Source organism: Mauremys reevesii, linkage group 15, assembly GCF_016161935.1.
Source record: "Mauremys reevesii isolate NIE-2019 linkage group 15, ASM1616193v1, whole genome shotgun sequence".
Classification (NCBI taxonomy): domain Eukaryota; kingdom Metazoa; phylum Chordata; order Testudines; family Geoemydidae; genus Mauremys; species Mauremys reevesii.
This window is the reverse complement of record NC_052637.1, coordinates 31,763,809-31,785,891: the sequence shown is the minus strand read 5'-3', so window position 1 is coordinate 31,785,891 and position 22,083 is coordinate 31,763,809. Positions and strand designations below refer to the sequence as shown.

Genomic DNA, 22,083 nt, shown 5'->3' with positions numbered 1-22,083 from the left:
AAAGTCAGTACAAACTAAAATTTCATTGAGACAATGGCTTGTTTATACTGCTCTATATACTATAGACTGAAATGTATGTACAATATTTATATTCCAATTGATTTATTTTATAATTATATGGTAAAAATGAGAAAGTCAGCAATTTGTCTTTTAATGGGTCTTGCATGCCCTCTTTCCTGAAGTCCTCAATGTCTCCTTCCTAATAATACCCACCAATCCTAGAAGCAAGAAGAACCTGAAGGGGGAACTGTAAATCCACACTATCCCCACTTGCCTCAGAATGGCTGCTGCTCAGTCACTATCGCCCCCCCCATATGGGAGGACAGACTGCAGTATCAACCTTCATCACCCTGCTTCACCCTAGGTACTTATCTTAGCATCTAGCAGCGGAGGCCCCCTCTCTCTCCACAGAGAGAGAGACTCTGCTTCCTGCTGTGGCTGCCTTTTTATTTATAAGGCCTGCTGGAACTTAATTCCTTCCAGTTCCACTCACACCCAATGTCCATTTCAGGCTCACCTGGAAACAGCAGCTCATTCATTATCAGGATCCTCCTTATTGCTCTGGTTCTCAGTAGGAGACTCACTGCAAGTGACTCTCTCTCCAAACAATCCTGATTCTAGGCATTCGAAGGTGCAGGCACATCCCTGCAGCCACACTTGCATTCTACACTGATAACCTGAGTCATGTTGTCCAGTACTGAAATGAAGAAATAGCTGAGAGATCAGGACCCTGTTTCCTTCCAAGAAGGCTTGTACGGTATGTGCAGAAGGGTGGGGGGTAGCTGCTATTTTAGTTGTTGTGGTTGTATTGTCAGTTTCAGCGAAATTCAGCTGCTTTTTATAAAGTAATAACCAACTATACTGGCATGACAGCACCAGGGCTATGGGAAGTCATGGGACTGGAAACAAAATAACCCCATGATGCATTTAGCAAACTTTTGAATGTTGCTATTTTTGCTGGTTTCTCTTCAACTCAAACTTGCACATTCAGGAAATGGTGATGGTTGGCTGCTGTTTGAACACTGTATCCCAGGGCTGTGCGTGCTGGGGACAGGCTGTGGGGTAGAGTAGCTGTCATAGCTATTTCCTGACAAGAGTCGTGAGCGTCTCCATACTGCACTCGCCCGGCCTGGCCTGTTCTCACTGGGTGTTTGCTGTATGATGCTAGAAGTGGGGGAGGGCTGGTAGTAAAACTGAAGAAATGAAGGCCCTGATCCTGCAGAGACTTATGCACATGCTTAACTTTACTCATGTTACATGTTAATGTCATGTTTTGTCATGAACTGCAGCCCAAATTTTCTGGCTTGCAACGTGCCTTGAATCTGCTTCCTTTCAATAAACTCAGTGCCTTTTTTCCTGGGGAAGCAAAGGACTAGAGTCCCCAGTTCCTCACCCCCTCCTGTCTCTAGCACCCACATCCCAGGGACACACAGGGTTTTGCAGGCTAAAGGAGAAAATGTGTTAAAACAGCAGCAGCATAGCCCCTCTGCAGGCTGTGAAATGCTTCCAGCAGGAGAATCTCACTAGTTCTGTGTTATGGTGCTGGGTCCCCAATTCTGCTCTAAGGGTCCAAAGCGAAATCCGGAGAACTCGGTGCCCAGTTCCTTATCTTTCGGCTGCCACCCTTCCCTGCTTTCAGTCTGTTCTTCATGGTCAGGTGGGTGGTTTTGGTTCGTTGCACCTGCCTGTGCATTAGGCAGGGGGCTGAATTTACTTAGCTTTTGTCTACAAGTTGTGTTGCTGTAGGAACCCAGCGGCAGTGCAAGCTCTGCATCTGCCTGGAGCCTGCTCTCATCATAGGCATCGACAAAACCGCCATTTGACAGCAGTGGGTGCAGGATGGGAGCCTGACTTCTCACTGAATGGAGCCTAGAGGTGAGAGGAGGCTATGGACCTCCACCCCCAACCACCTAGAAGAAGCGCAAGGTTCATTCCTTTGAGCAAATGGGCAGGAGCTCCACCTGCTCCTAAGTGTGGGAGCTTGGAGTTGTCACGATTTCATCTTTCAAAACCTTCACCTTGCAGCTTAGCAAGAGCAGTGCTGTGCTGTCTTCTCCTCTAAGCAGCTTCTGAGGATCTCACTGCTCTTCACAAACCTGATGGAATTTAGCCTAGCACCACCACCCCTGTGAGGTAGGGAAGTGTTCTCTCTATTTTTCATGGTGGGAAATGAAGCCCAGAAAGGTCATTTTTGGCTGTCTCGGTCACCTTGGGCATAGCACCCAGATCTCTTGACTCCCAGTGCTGGGCTTTACCCCCATGAGCATCCTTCGCTGCACTCCCATGGCCTGAAGCAATGTCTAGATCACCAGTGCAACATCAGGATGACACTGATGCCTAGTGATTGGAAATTAGCTTAAAATGGACCCCTCTCCAGGCATTCCCCAAAGTCTGGCCATTGACATGTACCCGCAGAAATGCTTAGCCATGCTACTGAAGTGTGTTGACAACTGGCGGTGCAATTCTTGTTTATTTAGAGTTTAATAAAAAAAAAGACACCTCTGCAAAGGCTCTAGACACTTAATAAATGTTACCGCATAATATCTCCAGCTGCATTTAAAGCAAACATTCAAACAGGAACAAAAAAATCAGCTCAGCAAACCCAACCTGGCTGTCCAGCTAGCCAACTGCAAGCATTCCTTTCCACCCCTTTATCGTTCTGGAAACATGCCCTCAATCCGCTCCACAAACCTTATCCAACAGGTGACTTTTGCTGCATGCCCAGCAAATCAAATTATAGTTCTTGTAACATAGAGTCATAGAAATGTAGGGCTGGAAGAGACCTTGAGAAGTCATCAAGCCCAGCCCCCTGCCCTGAGATAGGACCAAGTAAACCTAGACCATCCCTGACAGGTTTTTGTCCAACCTGTTCTTAAAAACTTCCAGTGCTGGGGATTCCACAACCTCCCTTGATAACCTAGTCCACTACTTAACTATCCGTATAGTTTCCTACTATCTAAGGGTAGGTCTTCACTCCCCTTCCCCCCCCCCCGCCGCAGTGTAGACAGGCCTAACTTAAATCTCTCTTGCTCCAGATTAAGCCCATTTATTTCTTGTCCTGCCTTCACTGGACATGGAGAACAATTGATTTTGGTCCTTTTTATAACAGCCCTTAACGTATTTGAAGTTTGGTTCCCCATCTACTTTTTTTTTCTCGCAACTAACCACACCTAGTGGTTTTAACCTTTCCTCAGAGGTGAGATTTTTCTAAACCTTTTATCATTTCATTGTTGCAGCTCTTTGGACTCTCTCCAGCTTGTCCACCTCTTTCCTAAAGTGTGGCCCCCATAACTGGACACAATATCCAGCTCGGGGCTAACCAGTGCCAGGTAGAGTGGGACCATTATCTCTTGTGTCTTTCATACAACACTCCTGTTCCTACACTCCAGAATGATATTGGTCTGGTGTCCAAATTCTTTAGATGTGTCCCACAGGGTATTTAGGATCAAAGACGAAGATGTCCCAAAATAACGTCTGGGAATGGGCTCTCAATCTTTTCACTATAACCTGTATAAAATGTGGGCATCCATGTGCCCTTCCTGTTCTAAGCCACTGTGCTAACATGAGATTGGGGGTAAAAAGATTCCAGCACAATTAACTCCACGCTGACTGGGGAAATGAAGGACAAAGCTGTTTCCTTCTGCCTCATCTTCCCATTGTTATTTCCACACCCTCTCTGAGGCCCTGTTCCCCATATCACCTCCAGCCAAAAAGTTGCCTCATCATCCTGAGGTTCTGACCCCAGAACCAAGCTCCTTTGCACCAAGTAAGTTTTATGAGCAATTATGTGGTGCTGGAGCAGAGAGATGTCACAACGAGTGCCAGAGGAAAACCTCCTGCCCTTCAGGAACCAGAGCCACCAAGACTTTGTGCAGTTTCAAGCTGATGTCCAGGAAAGGAGAAGCACTTTGTAGTAGCTGTTGGCCCCCAGTACATTTCTGAAGACAGTCGTGCTGGAAATGGGACCTCCCCACCACATCTTGCCACTGGCAGATTGCTCAGCAGAAGGAGGGCAGAGGGAATGCCAGTCCAGAAGCTTTCATGGGACAGTAGGAAAATAAGGATGAGCTGCTATATATCCCGTGAGTAGTAAGGGCTTCAGCCTGCAGCTTTTCTCCCACACTTTGCTTGATGACACATCCTGGGGGGACGGGGTGTGATTGGGCATATATTGACGTAGGTGTCCTGCTGATCTGTGGCTGAGCAGTCCTGTGGGCCAGAAAAAACTGCTTTTCTCTGTCCTGAAACCTGAAATAAGGACACCATGAATCAGAGAGAAGAAATGACAAGAAGAGGAGATGGAGTAACTTGGAGCAGGCCCAGGCAGAAGACAAGAACTTTGCAAACCACAGCTGATTCCTCCAAGTGACCCCTGGCTTTAATTAGGTTGTGCCTGGCTGAAGGGTTCACAAGTTGCTGCTACTGAACAGGGCTGGCTATTGGTGAGGAAGAGGGAAGGTTTTGCCCCTGGACTGGAGCAGATTCCCTTTTGGAAGAGTGTCCCCCAGGCCTGGCAGCGAGGGAGTCTCAGAACGGGGGAGTAGACCCTCCAGCAGCATTGTGCTGTCACTGGGTTTCCTTCCTACCTGACTCTTCTGCGGGATCATGTTTTCATAGACGGACGCCGGATCAGCTGAGCTGGGCAGGTGCTGCTCGTTCATATAGATTGCCATCTGGCCAGTGGCAGCAGGATCTGATGCACTTAAGGGAGGCTTGTGCCCAGGATTCTGGAACAGACATGGGAGGTGCTCAGAGCAAACAGGAAACTCCAAGGGACCCTCTTACCAAAATGCCACCCTAAGGAGCTAGAGGGGTGGAGTTGGCAGGAAGTGACTCCTTCCCTGTACTGCCCTAAGCTGCAGCCATGTTAAAAATGGCGCCCTTTCTGTCTGAGTCTAAATAATGACCCCTCCCGCTTCCCACCGGTTAATCAGCAGGGCTGGGAATTTCCTGCTAAAAGCACAAGTCTCTGTGAGGTGAGTGTGACCCAAGGAACTCTGGTGCCAAGTTCCAGAGGGCACCAGTGGTGCAGAGGGTTTACAAGGATCCCCTGGGTCAGATATATGCAAGATAGTTCACTGATTGGTGGCATGTGCCGTCTCTGCTGGGCACCTGTTGTCCATTGGGCCTCAATCGTTGCAAAATGTGTGTGTGGATAATATTTAAGGAGTTATGTATCTTTAGAGGGGAGGCATAGCTCAGTGGGTTGAGCATTGGCCTGCTAAACCCAGGGTTGAGTGTTCAATCCTTGAGGGGGCCACATAGGGTTCTAGAGCAAAAATCAGTACTTGGTCCTGCTAGTGAAGGCAGGGGGCTGGACTCAATGACCCTTCAGGGTCCCTTCCTGCTCTATGAGATTGGTATATCTCCATAATTTATACAGAAAATATGTTCTTAAGGTCTTGGAATTAAGGCAGGTCACCAGCAGGTGACACACCTCAGAGATGCTTCTTGCAGGCAGGAGGTAATAGGCACCTATCTCCTTGTCTGTCCATTTGGATACTGTGTATCGTATGCCACACACTGTGTGCCTATATACACCCAGAGCTGGGGCGGACTGAGAGACTGTGAAGTCTACAAGCAAGGAAATTTACAGGAATAAACAAACAGCCAGGGGAGAGGGGTGTCCTGTTTATGAATAAAGACAAAAGATTGTCCCTTGGAGTACAAAGTGACACACTGGATCCTTCACCTGGGAGGCAAACTGACAGCGCGCTTGTCTCATGAAAGGGGAACACAGCCAATCTGGGTGTAAGGTGCTGGACAGATTTAGGGTGAGCAACACTCTACGAGACATGAGAGTAGCTTGTTCATTAAGTCTAGGCTCCAGAATGTGTTAGGATGTTGTTTTATATGTAACCATTTGTTTCAATACCTCCGTTAGTTGTTCCTTGAATTTCTCTGCTTTGTTAACTAAATGTCTCTAAGCACTGTTTGTTCAGTGGAGCGGTGTCCTGAGGTGGAACTGGCCAGCTGGGGTGCGATGTTCTTTGGAAGTGGCAAATCTGTGAGCGCGAGTCTCCAGCGAATCAGGGGCTGGACACGCCAGGGAGATGCTTGGAGGGTTCAACGTTTGGGGTGTACCTACCACTAACCAGTAACAGAATAGCGAGGCCTGTGGGGCCTAGAGGGGAGGGATTATGTTGCCTGTGGCTGGTGGATTGGGGAGCTGACCCACAACAGGCACAGACAGGGCTTCCTCATGCTAAGGGCAGGGGGTAGCGAGGTGCCCCCACAATCTTGGGTACTGCCAGGAAGTGTCACGCCGGGCTACAATAGTAACTCCCGTGGCTGGTAGTGGTATTACGTGCTTAACTTCTTATGTGAACCAGCTGCTAGAGGGAGGGAGACACCTTCTGTGCTAGTGTAGATTGACTCTAGCCTATGACATTGTACCTTTCCTAGGACGGATTCTAGTAGCACTAAGTGAATGGTGATGGTGTGTCACCTTTTCAGGTGCTCAGTAATGTGTGAAATACTCTAAACTCAGAGAACCACTGACAATCCACTTGTCTATCCTGTATAAGTTATTGTACTGTGCTCATCACCAGCTACCCGAGAGCCTATCTTACCGTGTTATAGAGATAGAGGTTCTTATCCTTTTGTCCTGGTGTGTCCTCAAGGGCTGAAAGAATCAGAAACAGGAAATGTATCAAGCTGCTGTAAAGCTATTTTTATTAATGGCTAGGCCTTTCTAAGGCACTTGTCGCGGTAGTATCCTGCACCCTAGATGCAATGTCAGGGAAGAAAGCCTTCCTAGGACCGAGTATTACTACAGTCTCCATCTGGGAGCTTTTGAAAAGGAATTTGTCAATCATTGGACTGTGTGTATATGTAACTCACTGGGGGACCGTCCTGTGTCACGTGGACTCAGCTTTTTAGATCTAAATGAACCAGGTCAGCTTTTGAGGACAAACACAGACCCAGCCCTCTGGATCAGCTCTGCAAGTGGTGCACAGATCCATAGTGCTTTGCAGCACCCAAGGAAGGTGGTAGCATCAGCTCCTTGGTGATCTACACTCCTGCTCCCATGGAAGCCTCTCATCACCAACACCATGAGGTTAGGGCGCTGTGGATGTGTCTGGGAAGGAGAGACATCCCCACTGTCTTTTTAGAGCTCTCCAAGACTCTGGGGACTGTTTCCCTTTAAGGATTAGCAGTGTGGCCCAGAGTCTTGAAGTTATTTAGGCTCCTAATTTGTTAGAAACCTAAATCCCTTTAAGGATCTGGACCTTTTCCTCTTTCATGCAGCATGCAAATGAGAGAGAGACAGAGAGCTACAGATGGGGGTGTGTGAAAGGTCAGTAACATTTCTCTGTCTCTAACTGGCTGTTGCAGCGTTGCTGCTGATCTTGTCCCAGAATTAGGAAAAAAGAGAACCCCGTGCTGTACCCTCACATAGGGGGCTAACAGTGCAATGTGGCTGCAGCTCAGCTGAAGCTGAGAGGGAAGATTAGCATTGTCCAATAAAATGTGGTCTTCTAGGCTTCATTTACATGCAAAAATTGCTCCGGTTTAAATTAATTCAGTTCAAAACCTGATTTAGATAAACCAGGGCAGAACTCTGGGTAGACTCATATTTCAGTATGAGAACGACTTGCTTCAGTTTAGCTTAAGTGAATACGAAACTGGCTTAAATCAAATCCATATAAGCCACTAATTAAACTGTAATGAATAAATCATTGTGGAAATGACAGAGGTGCTTAATGACTCCTTTGTTTCAGTTTTCACGAAGAAGGTTAGTGCTGATTGGACGTCTACCAGTGAATGCCAGTGAAAATGAGGTATGATCATAAGAGACTAAAATGGGGAAAGAACAAGTTAAAAATTTCTAGACAAATTAGATGACTTCAAGTCACCAGGGCCTGATGAAATGCATCCAAGAATACTCAAGGAGATATCTGAGTCATTAGCAATTATCTTTGAAAAGTCATGGAAGACGGGAGAGATTCCAGAAGACTGGAAAAGGGCAAATATCGTGCCAATCTATAAAAAAGGAAATAAGGACAATCCAGGGAATTACAGACAGTCATTTTAGGAAGGAAGAATCAGTTGCACACATACGAAATGGGAAATGACTGTCTAGGAAGGAGTACTGCGGAAAGGGATCTGAGGGTCATAGTGGACCACAACCTAAATATGAGTCAACACTGTAACACTGTTGCAAAATAAGCAAACATCATTCTGGGATGTATTAGCAGGAGTGTTGTAAGCAAGACTCGAAGTAATTCTTTTGCTCTACGCTGTGCTGATTAGGGTTCGACTGGAATATTGTGTCCAGTTCTAGATGCCACAATTGAGGAAGGATGATCATGTGGACAAATTGGAGACAGTCCAGAGAAGAGCAACAAAAATGTTTAAAGCTCTAGAAAACATGACGTATGAGGGAAGATTGAAAAAATTGGGTTTCTTTAGTCTGGAGAAGAGAAGACTGAGAGGGGACATGATAACAGTTTTCAAGTATGTAAAAGGTTGTTACAAGGAGGAGGAAGAAAAATTGTTGTTCTTAACCTCTGAGGATAGGACAAGAAGCAATGGGCTTAAATTGCAGCAAGGGAGGTTTAGATTGGACATTAGGAAAAACTTCCTAACTGTCAGGGTGGTTAAGCACTGGAATAAATTGCCCAGGGAGGTTGTGAAGTCTCTGTCACTGGAGGTTTTTAAGAGCAGGTTCAACAAGCCCCTGTTGTGGGGGTGGGATAGCTCAGTGGTTTGAGCATTAGCCTGCTCAGGCCACAGTTGTGAGTTCAATTCTGGAGGGGGCCAATGAGGGATCTGAGGCAAAATCAGCACTTAGTCCTGCTAGTGAAGGCAGGGGGTGGGACTCAATGACCTTTTGAGGTTCCTTCCAGCTCTATGAGATAGGTATATCTCTGTATAAGAAGGGATGGTCTAGAGTCCTGCCATGAGTGCAGGGGACTGGACTAGATGACCTGCCAAGGTCCCTTCCAGTTCTATGATTGTGTTATTTGTATTATCGTAGGGTCTAGAAGCACCAGTCATGGCTGAGGACCCCCGCTGTGCTAGGTGCTCTACAAACACAGAACAAGGAGACCCTAAGTAGAAAACAAGGGACAAGAGATGGGTTCTGATAGACAGGGGAGGCCCAGGAAACTCTGTGCCAATAGTTGCCAGCATGGTAGGACACGATCTCCACACACAAGCAGCCTTATAAATAAATAAATAAGAAAATAAATGTCTACAGAGACTTTGTTCCAGTTTAGCTAAATCATTTCTTGACCCAATTTTAAGTTAAACTGGTGCAGCTTTGGTTCGGTTCTTTTTGCTGAGGCAGCAATTTCACCCCCTCTGGCTGAGGGGACGGAGGAAAAGACTTTGTCAGCTGTTTCCCTGTTATTAGTACCCATCAGAACCTGGCAAGCCCAGCTGTAGCAGATTGAAAGTCACAGGATTACCAGAACCTGAGGCAGCAGGAAAAGCTGGGAATCACTACAGGCCAGAGGAGCAGTTCTTAGGAGCAGCTGATGAAATCAGGTAATCAAGGGGAATTTATTTCTCTGTTTCTTTTGCTGAGTGTTAATGAATCTTATTTAAACAACTGATTTCTACTTGGTCAAAAACAACTGGCTTGTTTGCTTTTGAACTAGCCAGCTGCTGTATCGAGCCTGAGCTAGGTACCTGCTCCATCACTGTGGCTGGGGCTGGGCGTGCCGTGGGGATCTGCCAGTTTGAACGGCCATGTGACCTGCTGCATGGAGTAACTGACTAAGTATGTGGGAATTTAGAGAGTGTCTGTCTTGTGCTGTTATTTTGGTGACAGGGACAGTATGGTCCTTAGGAAGGAAGCAAAATAATCGGGCTGCACCATCTGGAGAATGAAGTGACACTTACTAGCAAAATTGATCAGAGAATTTTTACCTTTTCTCCTCCTCTGTGATGCTCTTCTAAACTTTACAGCAATGAACAAAATCAAAAGTAGAACAGGCAGGATGGATGGGATCAGGATGTAGAGGACGAGGTTTGGTGTACTAGGCAAAGGAGAAGAGAATGTTTGTTTCTACTCTTAATGGTCAGACTTTGTTATATAAAGATTAGATGTAGCTCTTGCTCCCCTCTCAAGTTGTTGGAAGGGGTGGGTAAGCATTAGCCAACCCCTATCTGTTTTTTACAACTGGGAAACTGAGGCACAAGTACAGTGACTTGCGTCAAAGAAGCACATTGAGTCGGTTGCAGAGCTGAGGCTAACACCTTGCGACGATGGATTTCAGCATCTACCTGAATAAACAGAAACCATTCTCCAACGGAAAATTTGGCAACCTAAAGCAGTCCTAACTTTCCTCTCTGCACAGCTGGGTTTCAACGTGTGCTAGGGCCTAGGTCTTTAAAGACATTTAGATGTGTAACTCCCTCTGACCTCAATGAGTGTTAAGCACCTAAATACATCTGAGGATCTAGGCCCAGGTGACCAGAGACATGAGTTTGCTGGCCTCAGCATAGTGCCTAACAAAGGTCTGAGCTCAGCAAAAACCTACAGAGTGCGACAGCAGTGGGTGCGATTGTAGTGACCCTAACAGGGCCACGGTGGTTGGCATTTTAAAAACAAACTCTTTTTAATAATTAAATTGACTTAATTAAATGATCAGGTTAAAATCTCAGATTATTTTCAGCTGAGCAAAGGTAAAAACTCTGTTCTGTTTAGAGATGGCAGTGTTACCTAGTGGTGAGAGCACTGGCCCCCTCATCAGGAGACCTGGGTTCTATTCCTGGCTCTGCCACTGGCCTGCTGGGTGACCCTGAGCAAGTCATGTCACCTCTCGTGCCTCAGTTTCCCCATCTATAAAATGGTATTAATGATACTGACCTCCTTTGTAAAGTGCTTGGAAATCTGTGGAAGAAAAGTGTGAGATGTTGTTATTCGTTTAGAGACTTGTACTGCATCTTTTGCCATGAATTTTTGGTTTTTCTGATTAAAAAAAATTAGACACAATCATACAGAATTTAATGTCACAAACCCCTTCCAGAGCTGGGGTTTGTAAACTGCTTCTGCTACAGTGTGAAGGAAACAATGGACAACAACTTCAAGATGAAAATATCAGCTAGTCTGTCATGTGATTGACATGTACAGTATATCTCCCTGCCTGACTGGAAAGCCCAATAGAATAGCAAGGGTCCTGCAGGTCAGATGTGAGGGGAAATGCAGTGCTAGCGCTTTAAAATTGGACCATGTCAGGCTGGAAGAGTGGTGAGCGTGTGGGGGTGTTTTTTGCTTTCTTTTTGTTTGCAAGTGCGGGTTTACTACAGTATAATGCAATGGAATTCACCTTCCAGGGCAGAAAATAGTTTGCAGGACAGGAAGGCCTGTAGAACAGCAGGACTGTCTGGCTCTGACTTAGATGATAAATGCCCCTTTCTCAACTTGTGAACTCAGCTAAAAATCCTTTTCTTCAATGCCTCTGGTGTGCAGAGACCTGAGAGTTCTGGAATCCTCTGTGCTGCGTGAGTTTGACCTAAAGCCTTGGCCTCTGTAGGGATTGTAGCCTGGACTTCGAGCACAGTGTAGAAACCCCAAACCTGCCCTAGAGTTGGTGAAAGGAGACCTCACAGTGCCTCTAGCATGAGTTTGGGCACTCACCCGGCAGGAGCATGACTACTGTTAAAGGAGGAGGTAGATGTTTCCACTTCAGGAACAGTCCATGGGGAGGTGGCAATGGTCAGGTCCTTTTTTGGTGTCGTCGGTGGTGAGGTAGGAACTGCTGCAGATGAAAGCAGACAGAGCTGTATTACCAAGCCCTCGTTCGTTGATTTCCTGTTCGAGCCGGCACCTGCCTTCATGGTGGCTGGGCTATTAACGCTCCTTGACGTGTGTACTAGCTAGGCCATTGCAGCGGAGAAAGGCGGTGTGGTGGGGTTTTAACACAGTAGCTGTAATTCTGTATCCTACTTCAACTGCTGATGGCCCCCAGTGAGATAACGTAGCTGTGCTATATATCAAATAAAGGAACCTGAGGGACGAGACAGGAGTCTGACTGAGCTCTTGGGGAGCTAAGTGGAAGAGGTTTGGGGGGAACTCCAACAATATTGAGGGACTGGGGACAGTGAGCAAGACTTGGCTTCCTCTGCAGGGATCACTGGTGGCAGCAGAGGTAGGAAACGAGACAGAACTATTCTGACATGAGCACATGGTGTTTAAATGCCTCATCCTGCATTATTGGCCAACAAGTGAGCAGATAGGCCCTGGCTTCTCCTCCCCTTCCCTCTGTACCTCCATCTCCGGCCATATTCTTCCCCACGCCATGGACACATCCATCTAGATAGGAACCACTCTTCCAGCCTGACATGGTCCAATTTTAAAGTGCTAGCACTGCATTTCCCATCACATCTGACCTGCAGGACCCTTGCTATTCTATTGCTATTCTACTGTCCATCTAGCCAGGGAGCCTGTGTGACAGTGGCCAATACCAGATGCTTCAGAAAAAGGTGCAAGAAACCCCATTATGGACCATTTTGAAATAACATAACCACACGGGCAGCTTCCTCCTAACTCTCATCACTCATTGCCCCAACACACTGTTGTCAGAATCTGTCTCTGACCGGTGTCATATATGGGATCCTGTGCAAACTGGTAACAAGCTGCTCGTTGATATTATTGCGTGCTGGAGGTATGGGCAGTGTATAAAGAACTATAGACGTGTGCTGCAAAATGTGTTCTTAAAAGGTGGTTTGCAACCCGTGCATAAGCCCAGCCTGTCCCAGACAAAGGAATGTTGTTTGTGTCTCCAATCTGAACTAAGCTAGGTGATACCGCAGATGACAATGGAAAGTACATCTACATATAAGGTAAACAATGCATCATCAAGCTTAATGAGTGACTGGGTGGGGGCAGAGACAGCTTAACAATCATGAGTGTGGATGGAGCCTGCACCCCCATGTCGCCTTCCTACCTCTTGAAACAGAGTCTATAGACTTTGGGAAATAGAAGCAGAAAGCCATTTTGGCATCCATCACTCATGGGACACAAGAGGCCAGAGCTCTGGTAATGGGACAAAGGTGGATCCTTCCCCCAAGGGGGTTGATGTCTCTGGGAACTGACTATAGATGAGAAACCTGCTTAGAGAAAAATTGTAACTTGCTGAATTAAGTTTCAGTCACTAGAGAGCAAGTTTTTGTTTTGTGTGACTTGTGTCTTCTGTTCTTCCTTATATCACCTGCATATCTGCTCTTTGTTCACAAAGCTACTCTGGTTTTATTACAAAACCAGCTCAGGTCTGTGTATTAAACTGAGAGGTGAAGTCCTCAGCTAAAGAGGCTGGCGCGTGTTCTGTCTCTTTGGAGCCAGCAAAGGCAATAACTTTACGGTGAGTGTCCAGTGAGAGGGCCTGGCGGCTGCAAAGAATCCTGGGAACTCAGGAATTGCGGTTCACTTTTTGTTACCTGTTAGGCAAGTTTTGGATTGGCAGAGTCCTCAGGAATGTGCTGCCTGGGTAGACAAGCTGGTGTGCCAGGGCGCTGACTCCTAGCTTAGCAGCAGCCATGCTGCTCACAGTGCTGAGTGACTGGCACAAGACGTCACACACTTAGGGTAGGTCTACACTTACCTGCTGGGTCGACGGGCGGCGTTCGACTTCTCGGAGTTTGAACTATCGCTCTAATCTAGACGCGATAGTTCGAACTCCGGACGCGCTCCCGTCGACTCCGGAACTCCACCACCGCGAATGGCGGTGGCGGAGTCGATGGGGGAGCCGCGGACTTCGTTCCCGTGGCATCTGGACGGGTGAGTAGCCCGAACTTAGTTCGACCCCCCCCTTAGTGTAGACCAGGCCTTAAAGGGCTTACCTGGGAAAACAGACACGTTGACAGCAATCATCTTGTCATAGCCGGTGATCTCTATCCCACACCAGTAAACATCCTGGTCGCCCAGTGCCAGGCTCTCCATAGTCACAGTGAACGTGCACTGTGTGTGATTGTCTTGGATGGAGACTTTGCCCTGCTTCACCTCGGTCTCTGCACTGATGGTCTGAACAGCTATGGAGCAGTAAAGCCAGTCTTCTCCTCTGCACCAGTATTTCTCATAGTTCTGGTACCTCTCGTCGTACTGACACTGCACAGACACCGACCCTCCCAAGGGGCCGCTCACCTCCCTAGGGCCGGTCAGAGCCCAACAGCCTGCAAAAGACAGAATTGCTTTCATTGCTTTCCTGCTGAGCAAACACCAGTGACAAAGAGACACAGTTCAGTACTAGTTGGCCATATCAACCTTTTGTGCATGGATAGTCCTGTGTGGAAGGAGACAGCTGCTTTTGGGTGGATCTAAGGTGGTGAAAGCTGTTAGCCTGGGCCTTAGGAGATCTGGGTCCAAGTCTCCAGTCCGCCACAGACTGTGTATTGACCCTGGGCAAGTTTCTTCATCTCTCTCTGCTTTAGTTCCTTTGGGAATAATGGTGCTTTCCTGCCTCATAGGGGTGTTGGGAGGACAGGTCTCACAAGAAATGTTTTGGTGGCCTCTGAGTGCAGCCACCGATTCACTGGTGGCCATTCTGATGCTTTTTCCTAACGTACTTTAATTAACTTTAGGAAAAATAAATAAATATTCACATATCCATGTCCAAATCATTGTCATTCATTTAGGTAGGTTTTTATTGCAGACTCAATAATAAAAATAATGTACAGTTGTCTCTATTCTTTACTGGACCAAAATAGAATAGAAACAAAACAGGTGCTTTGCATGTTCTTGTCTTTTGTTGTTTGGGTGGTTGCTTTTTTTAGGGCTTGCCAGCTAGTAAGTCTGTTTCCATGAAAAGTGATATCTGTATGTTTGTTAACACTGCTTTCGTCCTCCTCCCTCCTACCCAGTCACCGCCCAGGAGGCTGTGGCTGCATGAAAAGTCCCTGGTGGCTGCGTTTGAGAAACACATGCTATGGTAATGCAGGAGGTGGGGCTTAAGACTATGATGAATAGCCAATAGGTGTAAGGCAATTTGTTCCCAGTGTGGGGTAGTGGGGAGATGGAATCATCTGGGACCTCATCTCGTCTTCCCACCCCCACATAAATCCAAAGCCAAAGAAAAACAAAAAAATCCCTGTTCTGCTTTTTTTGTTAATATCCTTCTAAAACACAGCGCCTGCTCGTCTAGGGCAGTGAACGTGAGAATGCCACAGAGGATTCCCTGGCTTAGCTTTCCCACAACTTTATTATATGGGGAGGGGGGAGAATGACTAACCAATTTAGGAGAGTATGAAAATCTTCTACATGCTTTATCTCTTATCACATGCTCAGACACTCCTGTGCTGGGCAGGGTATTGGAAAGCCTCCTTGACATGGCTGAGATCAGCTAAACTATGGCATTAGCATCACTTCTGATCATGGAGGGGAACCCACTGCTGCTCTGGTTAACCTTTGGGATGGATGGAGGGAGCAGGCAAGGTCACAAGGACCTATGTTACATAGGAAGTAGGAGACTAAACTGAGTATGAAACAAACTCTGTTGGGCACCTGATGCTTGGCAATGGGTATCACACTTGTCAGTCATCTCTGTGATCAAATGACTCCTTTTGTGATACAGCATGGCCAGAGGGCAGCAGGAGAGGGTTAGAAGGGAGCCTTATTCTCTGTAGAGGGAATAAGGCTTGCTATAGATTAATTAGAGCACCTGAAGCCAATTAGAACACCTGAAGTCAGTCACCTGATAAAAACCCCTGCTTCAATCAGACAGTGTGGGAGTTGGAGCAGAAAGGATTGGTGTTGGAGCAGAGAACAGTTTGGAGGGAAGCAGAGGACTATTTGGAGAAGTGCTGCGGTGGGCTAAGAAGTCCAAGACCCTAGGTAAGGGGCACCTGGCTTGTGCAGAGGGAGGGCAGGAAGCCCCCCACAAGCTGAAGGGCAGGAGCGGAAAGTAGCCCAGGGGAAGGAACCGTCAGTTCAAGTGGTTTACCACTATCCTCAGGGCCCCTGGGCTGGGACCTGGAGTAGAGGGTGGGCCCAGGTCCCTCCCTCTCCACTCTCCTCCTCTAGGACACTAGTGGGCAGTTAATATTCCAATTCAGGGCCAAGAAATGGCACCCTGGACCCCCCGCAAAGAAGAGAAAGCGTGAGACCCATCATTAGAGTGCCGGCAATTTGCCACACTACACATTAGTATGCAATGGTGTTCAGTTACCACCACCAACCTGCAGATCACCACTCCCCAGTATGGTACCAAAGCCAACCTCCAAGAGATTTCCACAGAGACTAAAGTGTTTGCTTGTGAGAGTGCCCTGGTCCACCTGAATGACGGCTGCAGTAGATTTACACACAGTGAGTGTGTCTTGGCTCTTTTCTCATCTCCCCCCTGCCCTCCTCCTCCCCCAAAAATCATGGCATTGTTCTCCTTTTGTGCCTTTTCAGATAGAAATACTCTCTGCATTGGTCAGATTTGTCAGATGTGTCTAAGTGACTTAGGAGCCCAAGTCCCAGTGCCTTTCAGTGCCACTTGTTCTCCTGTGTCACGTATGTGACATTGAAAACCCAACCTTCCTATGCTATTTAAAAAGCAAGCAAACAAAAAATAGGTGCATAACCAGTCTGCGTCCCACTTGGAAGTGACTGCACTGGGGATGTTACTACCATCTGCAGAGCACTTGACTGCAGTGAAATTCCTTCTCAAACCAGCTTGCCACATGGGGTTTGAGGGAGGAGAGGAAAATGTGTTAAGAGAAGTTAGAGGACAATCCTCCGGAGCCATTGGTGGCAGGGAAGGGTACAAGTATTAGACTTGTGGGAGGTAATTCCTTCCCCTGTCTTAATGGAGAAACTGTGGTACTAAGGGCCCTGGTTTGTGAGATCTTCCAAACCACTTCAACCCACTGCAGCATTGAACTGTTTTGCCTTTTAGGTAGGACATTTTCTCCAGGTCCATGGGGATCCCTGAAGGTTGGCTTTAAACTAGGACATTCTCTCCTGTCATCTGTCCAAACCTGTGCCTAACATCAGGCACTTAGGTAGGGGACCTGACTGCAGAAATGCATAGCAGCTACCCACAGCTCCTATTGCCCCAGTGGGAGCAGGTCTGCCTCCTGGGTCTATTTCTATTGACATAAAGAATCCCGTCTCACCTGGGAAAAGAATCCAAGCCCAGACAAGAAAACTCCTCATGGTCCCGGTTCTCTCTTCAGACAGAGAATGTGGACTGAAGGTAGCTATCTGCATCTCCGGTGCAGTCTCAATGAAGGCAGGGCTATGTGTTTTCTCGAATCTAAAACATACTGACAAATGGATTTCGTTTCAGACTTCTTCTCTCGACTGTTTCACTTCCTCCAGAACTTGTGGCTGCTGAATGGTCTCATTCTGTGGGGGTGGGTTTTTTAGAATGTGTCATTTCAACCGCCTTTATTCAGAGGAAACCAGATCCGCCTGATGTTTCTGTTTCACCGTCCAGTTAGTCTAATTCTTAACTCCTGCACCCCTCCCAGAATGGAGCATCTCAAAGTGCCCCCAAAGCACAAGTTACCGGGGCTACCCAATGCCTAAAACGAGAGACAAAGTGGGTGGATGTTTTTAGATTTAATAACCCCCCAAGAAACCTAGCATTATGGGCCTGATCCTGTGGGGTGCTCAGCATCAGCACCTTCAATTCCTGTTAGTCTGTGGGAGTTGAAGGCACCCAGTGCAGAGGCTGCTTAGACCTAGTAGGTTCAGATTCAATATAGGGAGAAGGCACTAATGTACTAAAAGTCAACAGAGCCACTGAAAATATGCTGTCTTCGCTATATTCTTAATGGGCTGGACTCTGCTTTCACTTATACTCCAGCAGACCAGTCATCAAATTTGCCTAGTGATTACAATGTGAGAAGTGAATGGAGGTGAATGCCTGGCTGCGCACAGGGTGTCACCAGGAGGGCTTCAGCTCTCTCAACTGTGGGATGCTGCTCTGAGAAGCAGGAGAGCTGAGCAGTGATAGGGCCCACCTAGCAAGGAAGGGAGGAGTATCTGCAGAGACAGAATGGTCATAAATCTTCTATCGAAAAGCTTCGTTGATGGAAAATGGCTTTTTGAGCAGATAGAATTTTTTTTCCATACATTTCTGTTTTCATCACAATTGTTGGGGTTTTCATAAAAATATTGAAATGTTCCATGTTCAGGAGCTGAATGTTTGGGGGGCTTTATTTTGGTGAAAACATTAAAAAAATCAACAAAAAATGAGAATTTCTGTTTTTGCATCATTGTTTGTGCAGGAGGGATAATTTCCTGGCCCGCTCTAGTCGTGTATCTCTCCCTGTATCTTAAGTGTTCAGAACTTCATTGTAACGATATTGCACAGGAACATCTCGGTCTCCTGCTCTGTAACCAAAGGCAGAGGACACAGTCTAGGACGGACTCTACTTAAACCACATTAACCACAGTAGTATTAGTGTCTCGCTGTTGTCTTTGCTCTCAACACAACATTAAAAATAAGAGGAAACCACATGAACACAGTTGGGTTCCAAACAACCTTGTGTTTACTAACTATATACAACACCTAGCTACAAATACACACTTCTGTTAGAGAAGAGAGGGAGGCCCACGAGAGGTCTCCCCACTATTTAAAGGGATATTAATGCCTGTACACGTACATGCACTAGAACTCCAGCTGTTGCCCGATGCTGGGTTAATAATCCGGTTGCAGCCGTGCACACCAACTGTCCTTATGAAAATTCTTCCTTACTGTGACATTCCCCAGGTACTGCCTGAACTGCTCTTTTCCCTCATTTCTCCAAGCTGGGGCGCCTTTTAAACTGCTTCACTGTGAGAGCAACCGCTCCTGGCTTGCTCACACCCAGCCTCCAGCATGCAAATCACTCCCAGTTCTATTCTATGAGTGCTATGCCAGCCACTCGTGAATTACACTACAGGGCAACACCAGCAAACTCCCAGTCCCAGACTTTCCCCCAGGAATGTGTCTTGCACTTCCCAGCACCCTCCTGGACAATACAAGCTCATATGAAGTCTGTCATTCATCAGTAGAAAATGCTATGCACAAATCCTGTCATCCCAAATGGAGTTTCCCAAACACTTCAGTCCAAACACACTGGTTTAGATAGAACACGTTTATTGACTACAGAAGGAAAGATCTTAAGTGATCACAAGTAATGAGACATAAAAGTCAGAATTGGTTACAAAGAAATAAAAGGTAAAACGCAACTAATACCTAACTGACCAGGCTAAATGAATTCAAAGCAAAGCTTTCTCTCATCACATGCTTTTTAAGTCTTACTGGCTGGATGCCTTTCAACCAGAACCTCTCCTCCTGTCCCTAATGCTCCTTTCCTTGTCCTTCAGGTATTGTTGATGCCGTTAGCAGAGAGAACGGGAGGAAGAAAACCTTTGGGGCATTTGCCTTCTCCTCTTATAGCCATTTCTCTTTTGCAAGAATTCATCTTCAGCTGAGATTCAGGAAACAGAAGGTCCGAGGAGACAGGAAACCCTAGCTGTTTGTCAAAATGCAGATTTCTCACTCACACCCTTCTTCCTGCCAAAGAAGAAGAGGCCATCTGATTTTGTTGACAGCGGGCTGAGGCATCAATTTGCCTTTTGTCTGTGAGGAATTGGCTTGTGCCTGCTTTTCTAAACATGGAACATGACTCAGGAATGTTATGCAATAGAATCTTGTAACTTTACATACAGTGTTGCCACCCATATTTTATTTGATGATCAGCAGATTCTGAGCTTGCAAACGATACCTCACAAAGCATACTTTGTACAGAAATGATCATCATCTTGCAAAAATGGTGAACATAAGAGTACAGACTGTCACACTTACCCACTCCACTGGAGACTTAGGTTGTTAGTATAGTGCAGAAATTACATGTTGAGTTCATTCTGGTGCACCAAAGAAGGAACTCAAATTCCACAAGAAAAGTGTCGAGTTCTAGAAATCTAGGGCTGTATCTGTTAGTGGGAAGTATGAAATGCAATGTCAGTACTTTCTGAATTAGATGCATTAGCCACAAAAGTCCTTTTTCAAAACCAGGACAACACCCTCAAAACAAAACCAAACACACAAGAGTTTTCCCTTCTAATTGGAGAAGTGCTGAACACACCACCTGGCAGTCTATCCTACCTATATCACATTTCATTCCTATAAGCAGGGCCCACTATTATTCTGCACCTGCTGTTCCTTCCCATCAACCCATATTCTAGAATCTAAACTTCCATTTAAAATAGAAAACCCTTCCTATTTCCATCCTTTATGGTTGTAGAGAACTTTTGAAAACATGAGCCAAAGTATAAACTGATGCAGCAGTGTGAGAAGGCAGCCAGAAAGAATAGCTCACATGTGAGCTGCCACATTGATTGCAATCTGGTGTTAATTCTGAAACCTAATGGTGGCATAATGTCAGTGTTTCTGCTCTTCTTTACTGCACCAAAAGTTGGCACTCTCAGAGGTCTAGGGCCTGTGACTGAGCTTTTTTATTGCACACCTTGAGGTAGAAGAATGAAAAGCAGATAAACAAATCCTCCATTCCAGATGCTGCTGATGTTAAAATTCCCTTATTTTCTAGGCGTACCTCAGATCTCCCCCTTTCAGCCAGGCACACTTGTTGAAAAGATCTACTCAAGGTAAATGAGTTTTCCAAATCTCTTCCATTTTATTAACTTAAACTTTTTCCTCCTGAGAAGAGACCTGTGGCTTGTGGGAGTGTCTGCTACAGCCACTTTGACCAGCGTAGCGTCTCCTCTCCCCTGTGAAGCAACAATCTAGAGTGCTACGTAAAGGCAGAGTTACTAGAAACCAGGTCTTATAATGGGGAAGTGTTAGGCATCCTTATGTATAGGTGGTGCTACCCCCTCTGCCTACAGTGAGATATGTGACAAAATTCCCAACATGCACCTACAATTAAATGAAAGTTCTGACTGCTCCATTCATCGCTGATGCACCTCTGTATGGGCAATGGTCCAGAGCAGGGATAGTGCTGGGATTCACTAGGTGGTGAATAAGTTAGGCAGGGCTTGAGGGAGATGGAAAGTGAGAAGGTCCAAATGATTTCATCGGCTAAAAGGAAAGGCAGGGGACTTAGCAGTTAGGAAGGGTTAAAGGGTTTTGTCACTGGAAGGAGAACTGAGCCCTATATGACAGGAGTGTGTGGGAAGGTGTCTTATGGCTTGGAAACTGGAACGGGTGGAAGTTGGGTCTTCTGTTACCTAGAGGAATGAGAGATGTGCCGCAGGGAGGACTGAGTAGTTTGGAGGGAGGAGGGAAGTGCATGATCTCCTGTCCATATATAACCTTGCTCAGGCTCCTGGACAGGCTCGTAGAGCACAGGGCTTCCCTTCTTTCTAACCTACGTGCTCATGGATGGGTGAACATAGGAAACTTAGTTCACAGATTGTACATTAAACAGGCTGTCTGTCTTCTCTCCATGCTTTGGGCCTGAAGACTCCAAAGGCATAGGTCATGCACAGCTCCACTCCTGGCATGTGTTTAATATTAAACACTAAAATGCCAGATCACCAGGTTGCTTCATGCACTTAATTTCAATCGGGGTTAGAGCCACGAAGGGGATTAAATTAGGCTCCATGCAGAAAGGGGATTCAAACAACAAAAAAGGCACTTTCTGGCTATGCTGCAAATGAGCTTTCAAAAGGGGTTAGAAGTGAACTAAGAGATGATAGAGCTGGACAGAGAATCCCTCGAGTGCTAAAACAAGGAGTCATATTCCATTAAGAGCTATGATTTTTATACCATTTAATGCAAATATATGTCGTGTCAGTTCAGAAATGTATGAAAAATAGATCAGAGCAAAATAATTCAAATGGAAGCAAATGCAGCAGAAATCAGGACTGCAGTCACATGGCTTGTTCACATTTCATCACGTTCTGAAAAACTGTATATGAAACCTCTATTACCTCATTCACACACAGCTACCCTTCTACCTTCCTTTCTGTATCTCCGTGCCACTTAGCTCGCAAGCGTCTAGGGTTTGAGAGTGTCCATCGATATTTATTTGCCTTGTGCCACACACAGCACACTGCTGCCACCTGGGAAATTAAACAAAAATTATCAACGTTCAGTTGGAACTGTGTTGTGAAGAAGAAGGACATTCAGGCTAATTGGTCACTAGGGGGCAGCACTGTACTTTGCAGGCTTCGCTGAACTCCTCACTCTGAGG

The 22,083-nt window shown here is 46.4% G+C and overlaps 1 protein-coding gene and 1 long non-coding RNA gene across 3 annotated transcripts; one reads left to right on the top strand and one right to left on the bottom strand.

Moving 5' to 3' along the window:
• Positions 1–470: 470 nt before the first annotated feature.
• On the top strand, positions 471–22,069 carry LOC120383334. The gene is made up of 4 exons (XR_005588415.1): positions 471–757; positions 7,725–7,784; positions 9,362–9,495; positions 19,253–22,069. It is a non-coding gene; the product is annotated as an uncharacterized LOC120383334 (long non-coding RNA).
• Positions 2,460–17,206, bottom strand: LOC120383328 (CMRF35-like molecule 7). Of its 2 annotated transcripts, none has more exons than XM_039501316.1 (8): positions 17,050–17,206; positions 13,795–14,124; positions 11,594–11,714; positions 10,823–10,846; positions 9,880–9,989; positions 6,573–6,625; positions 4,587–4,727; positions 2,460–4,248 (listed from the first exon to the last, which is right to left on the bottom strand). In XM_039501316.1, exons 1-8 carry the CDS (start codon positions 17,141–17,143, stop codon positions 4,099–4,101), a joined length of 1,023 nt encoding a protein of 340 aa, XP_039357250.1. In that variant the 5' UTR covers positions 17,144–17,206; the 3' UTR covers positions 2,460–4,098. The 2 variants fall into 2 exon arrangements, with proteins under 2 accessions (XP_039357250.1, XP_039357251.1); XM_039501317.1 differs by having other exon boundaries at positions 11,594–11,711.
• Positions 22,070–22,083: the final 14 nt, after the last annotated feature.

Coding starts and splice junctions, on each gene's coding strand:
- LOC120383328 (XM_039501316.1), bottom strand. CDS start 17,143: ATGCAGATAGCTACCTTCAGTCCACATTCTCTGTCTGAAGAGAGAACC. Junction 11,715..13,794: donor CAACGTGTCTGTTTTCCCAG/GTAAGCCCTTTA, acceptor TTTCATCTGCAG/CAGTTCCTACCTCACCACCG. Junction 9,990..10,822: donor CCAAGCACTTTACAAAGGAG/GTCAGTATCATT, acceptor TCCTTTGCCTAG/TACACCAAACCTCGTCCTCT.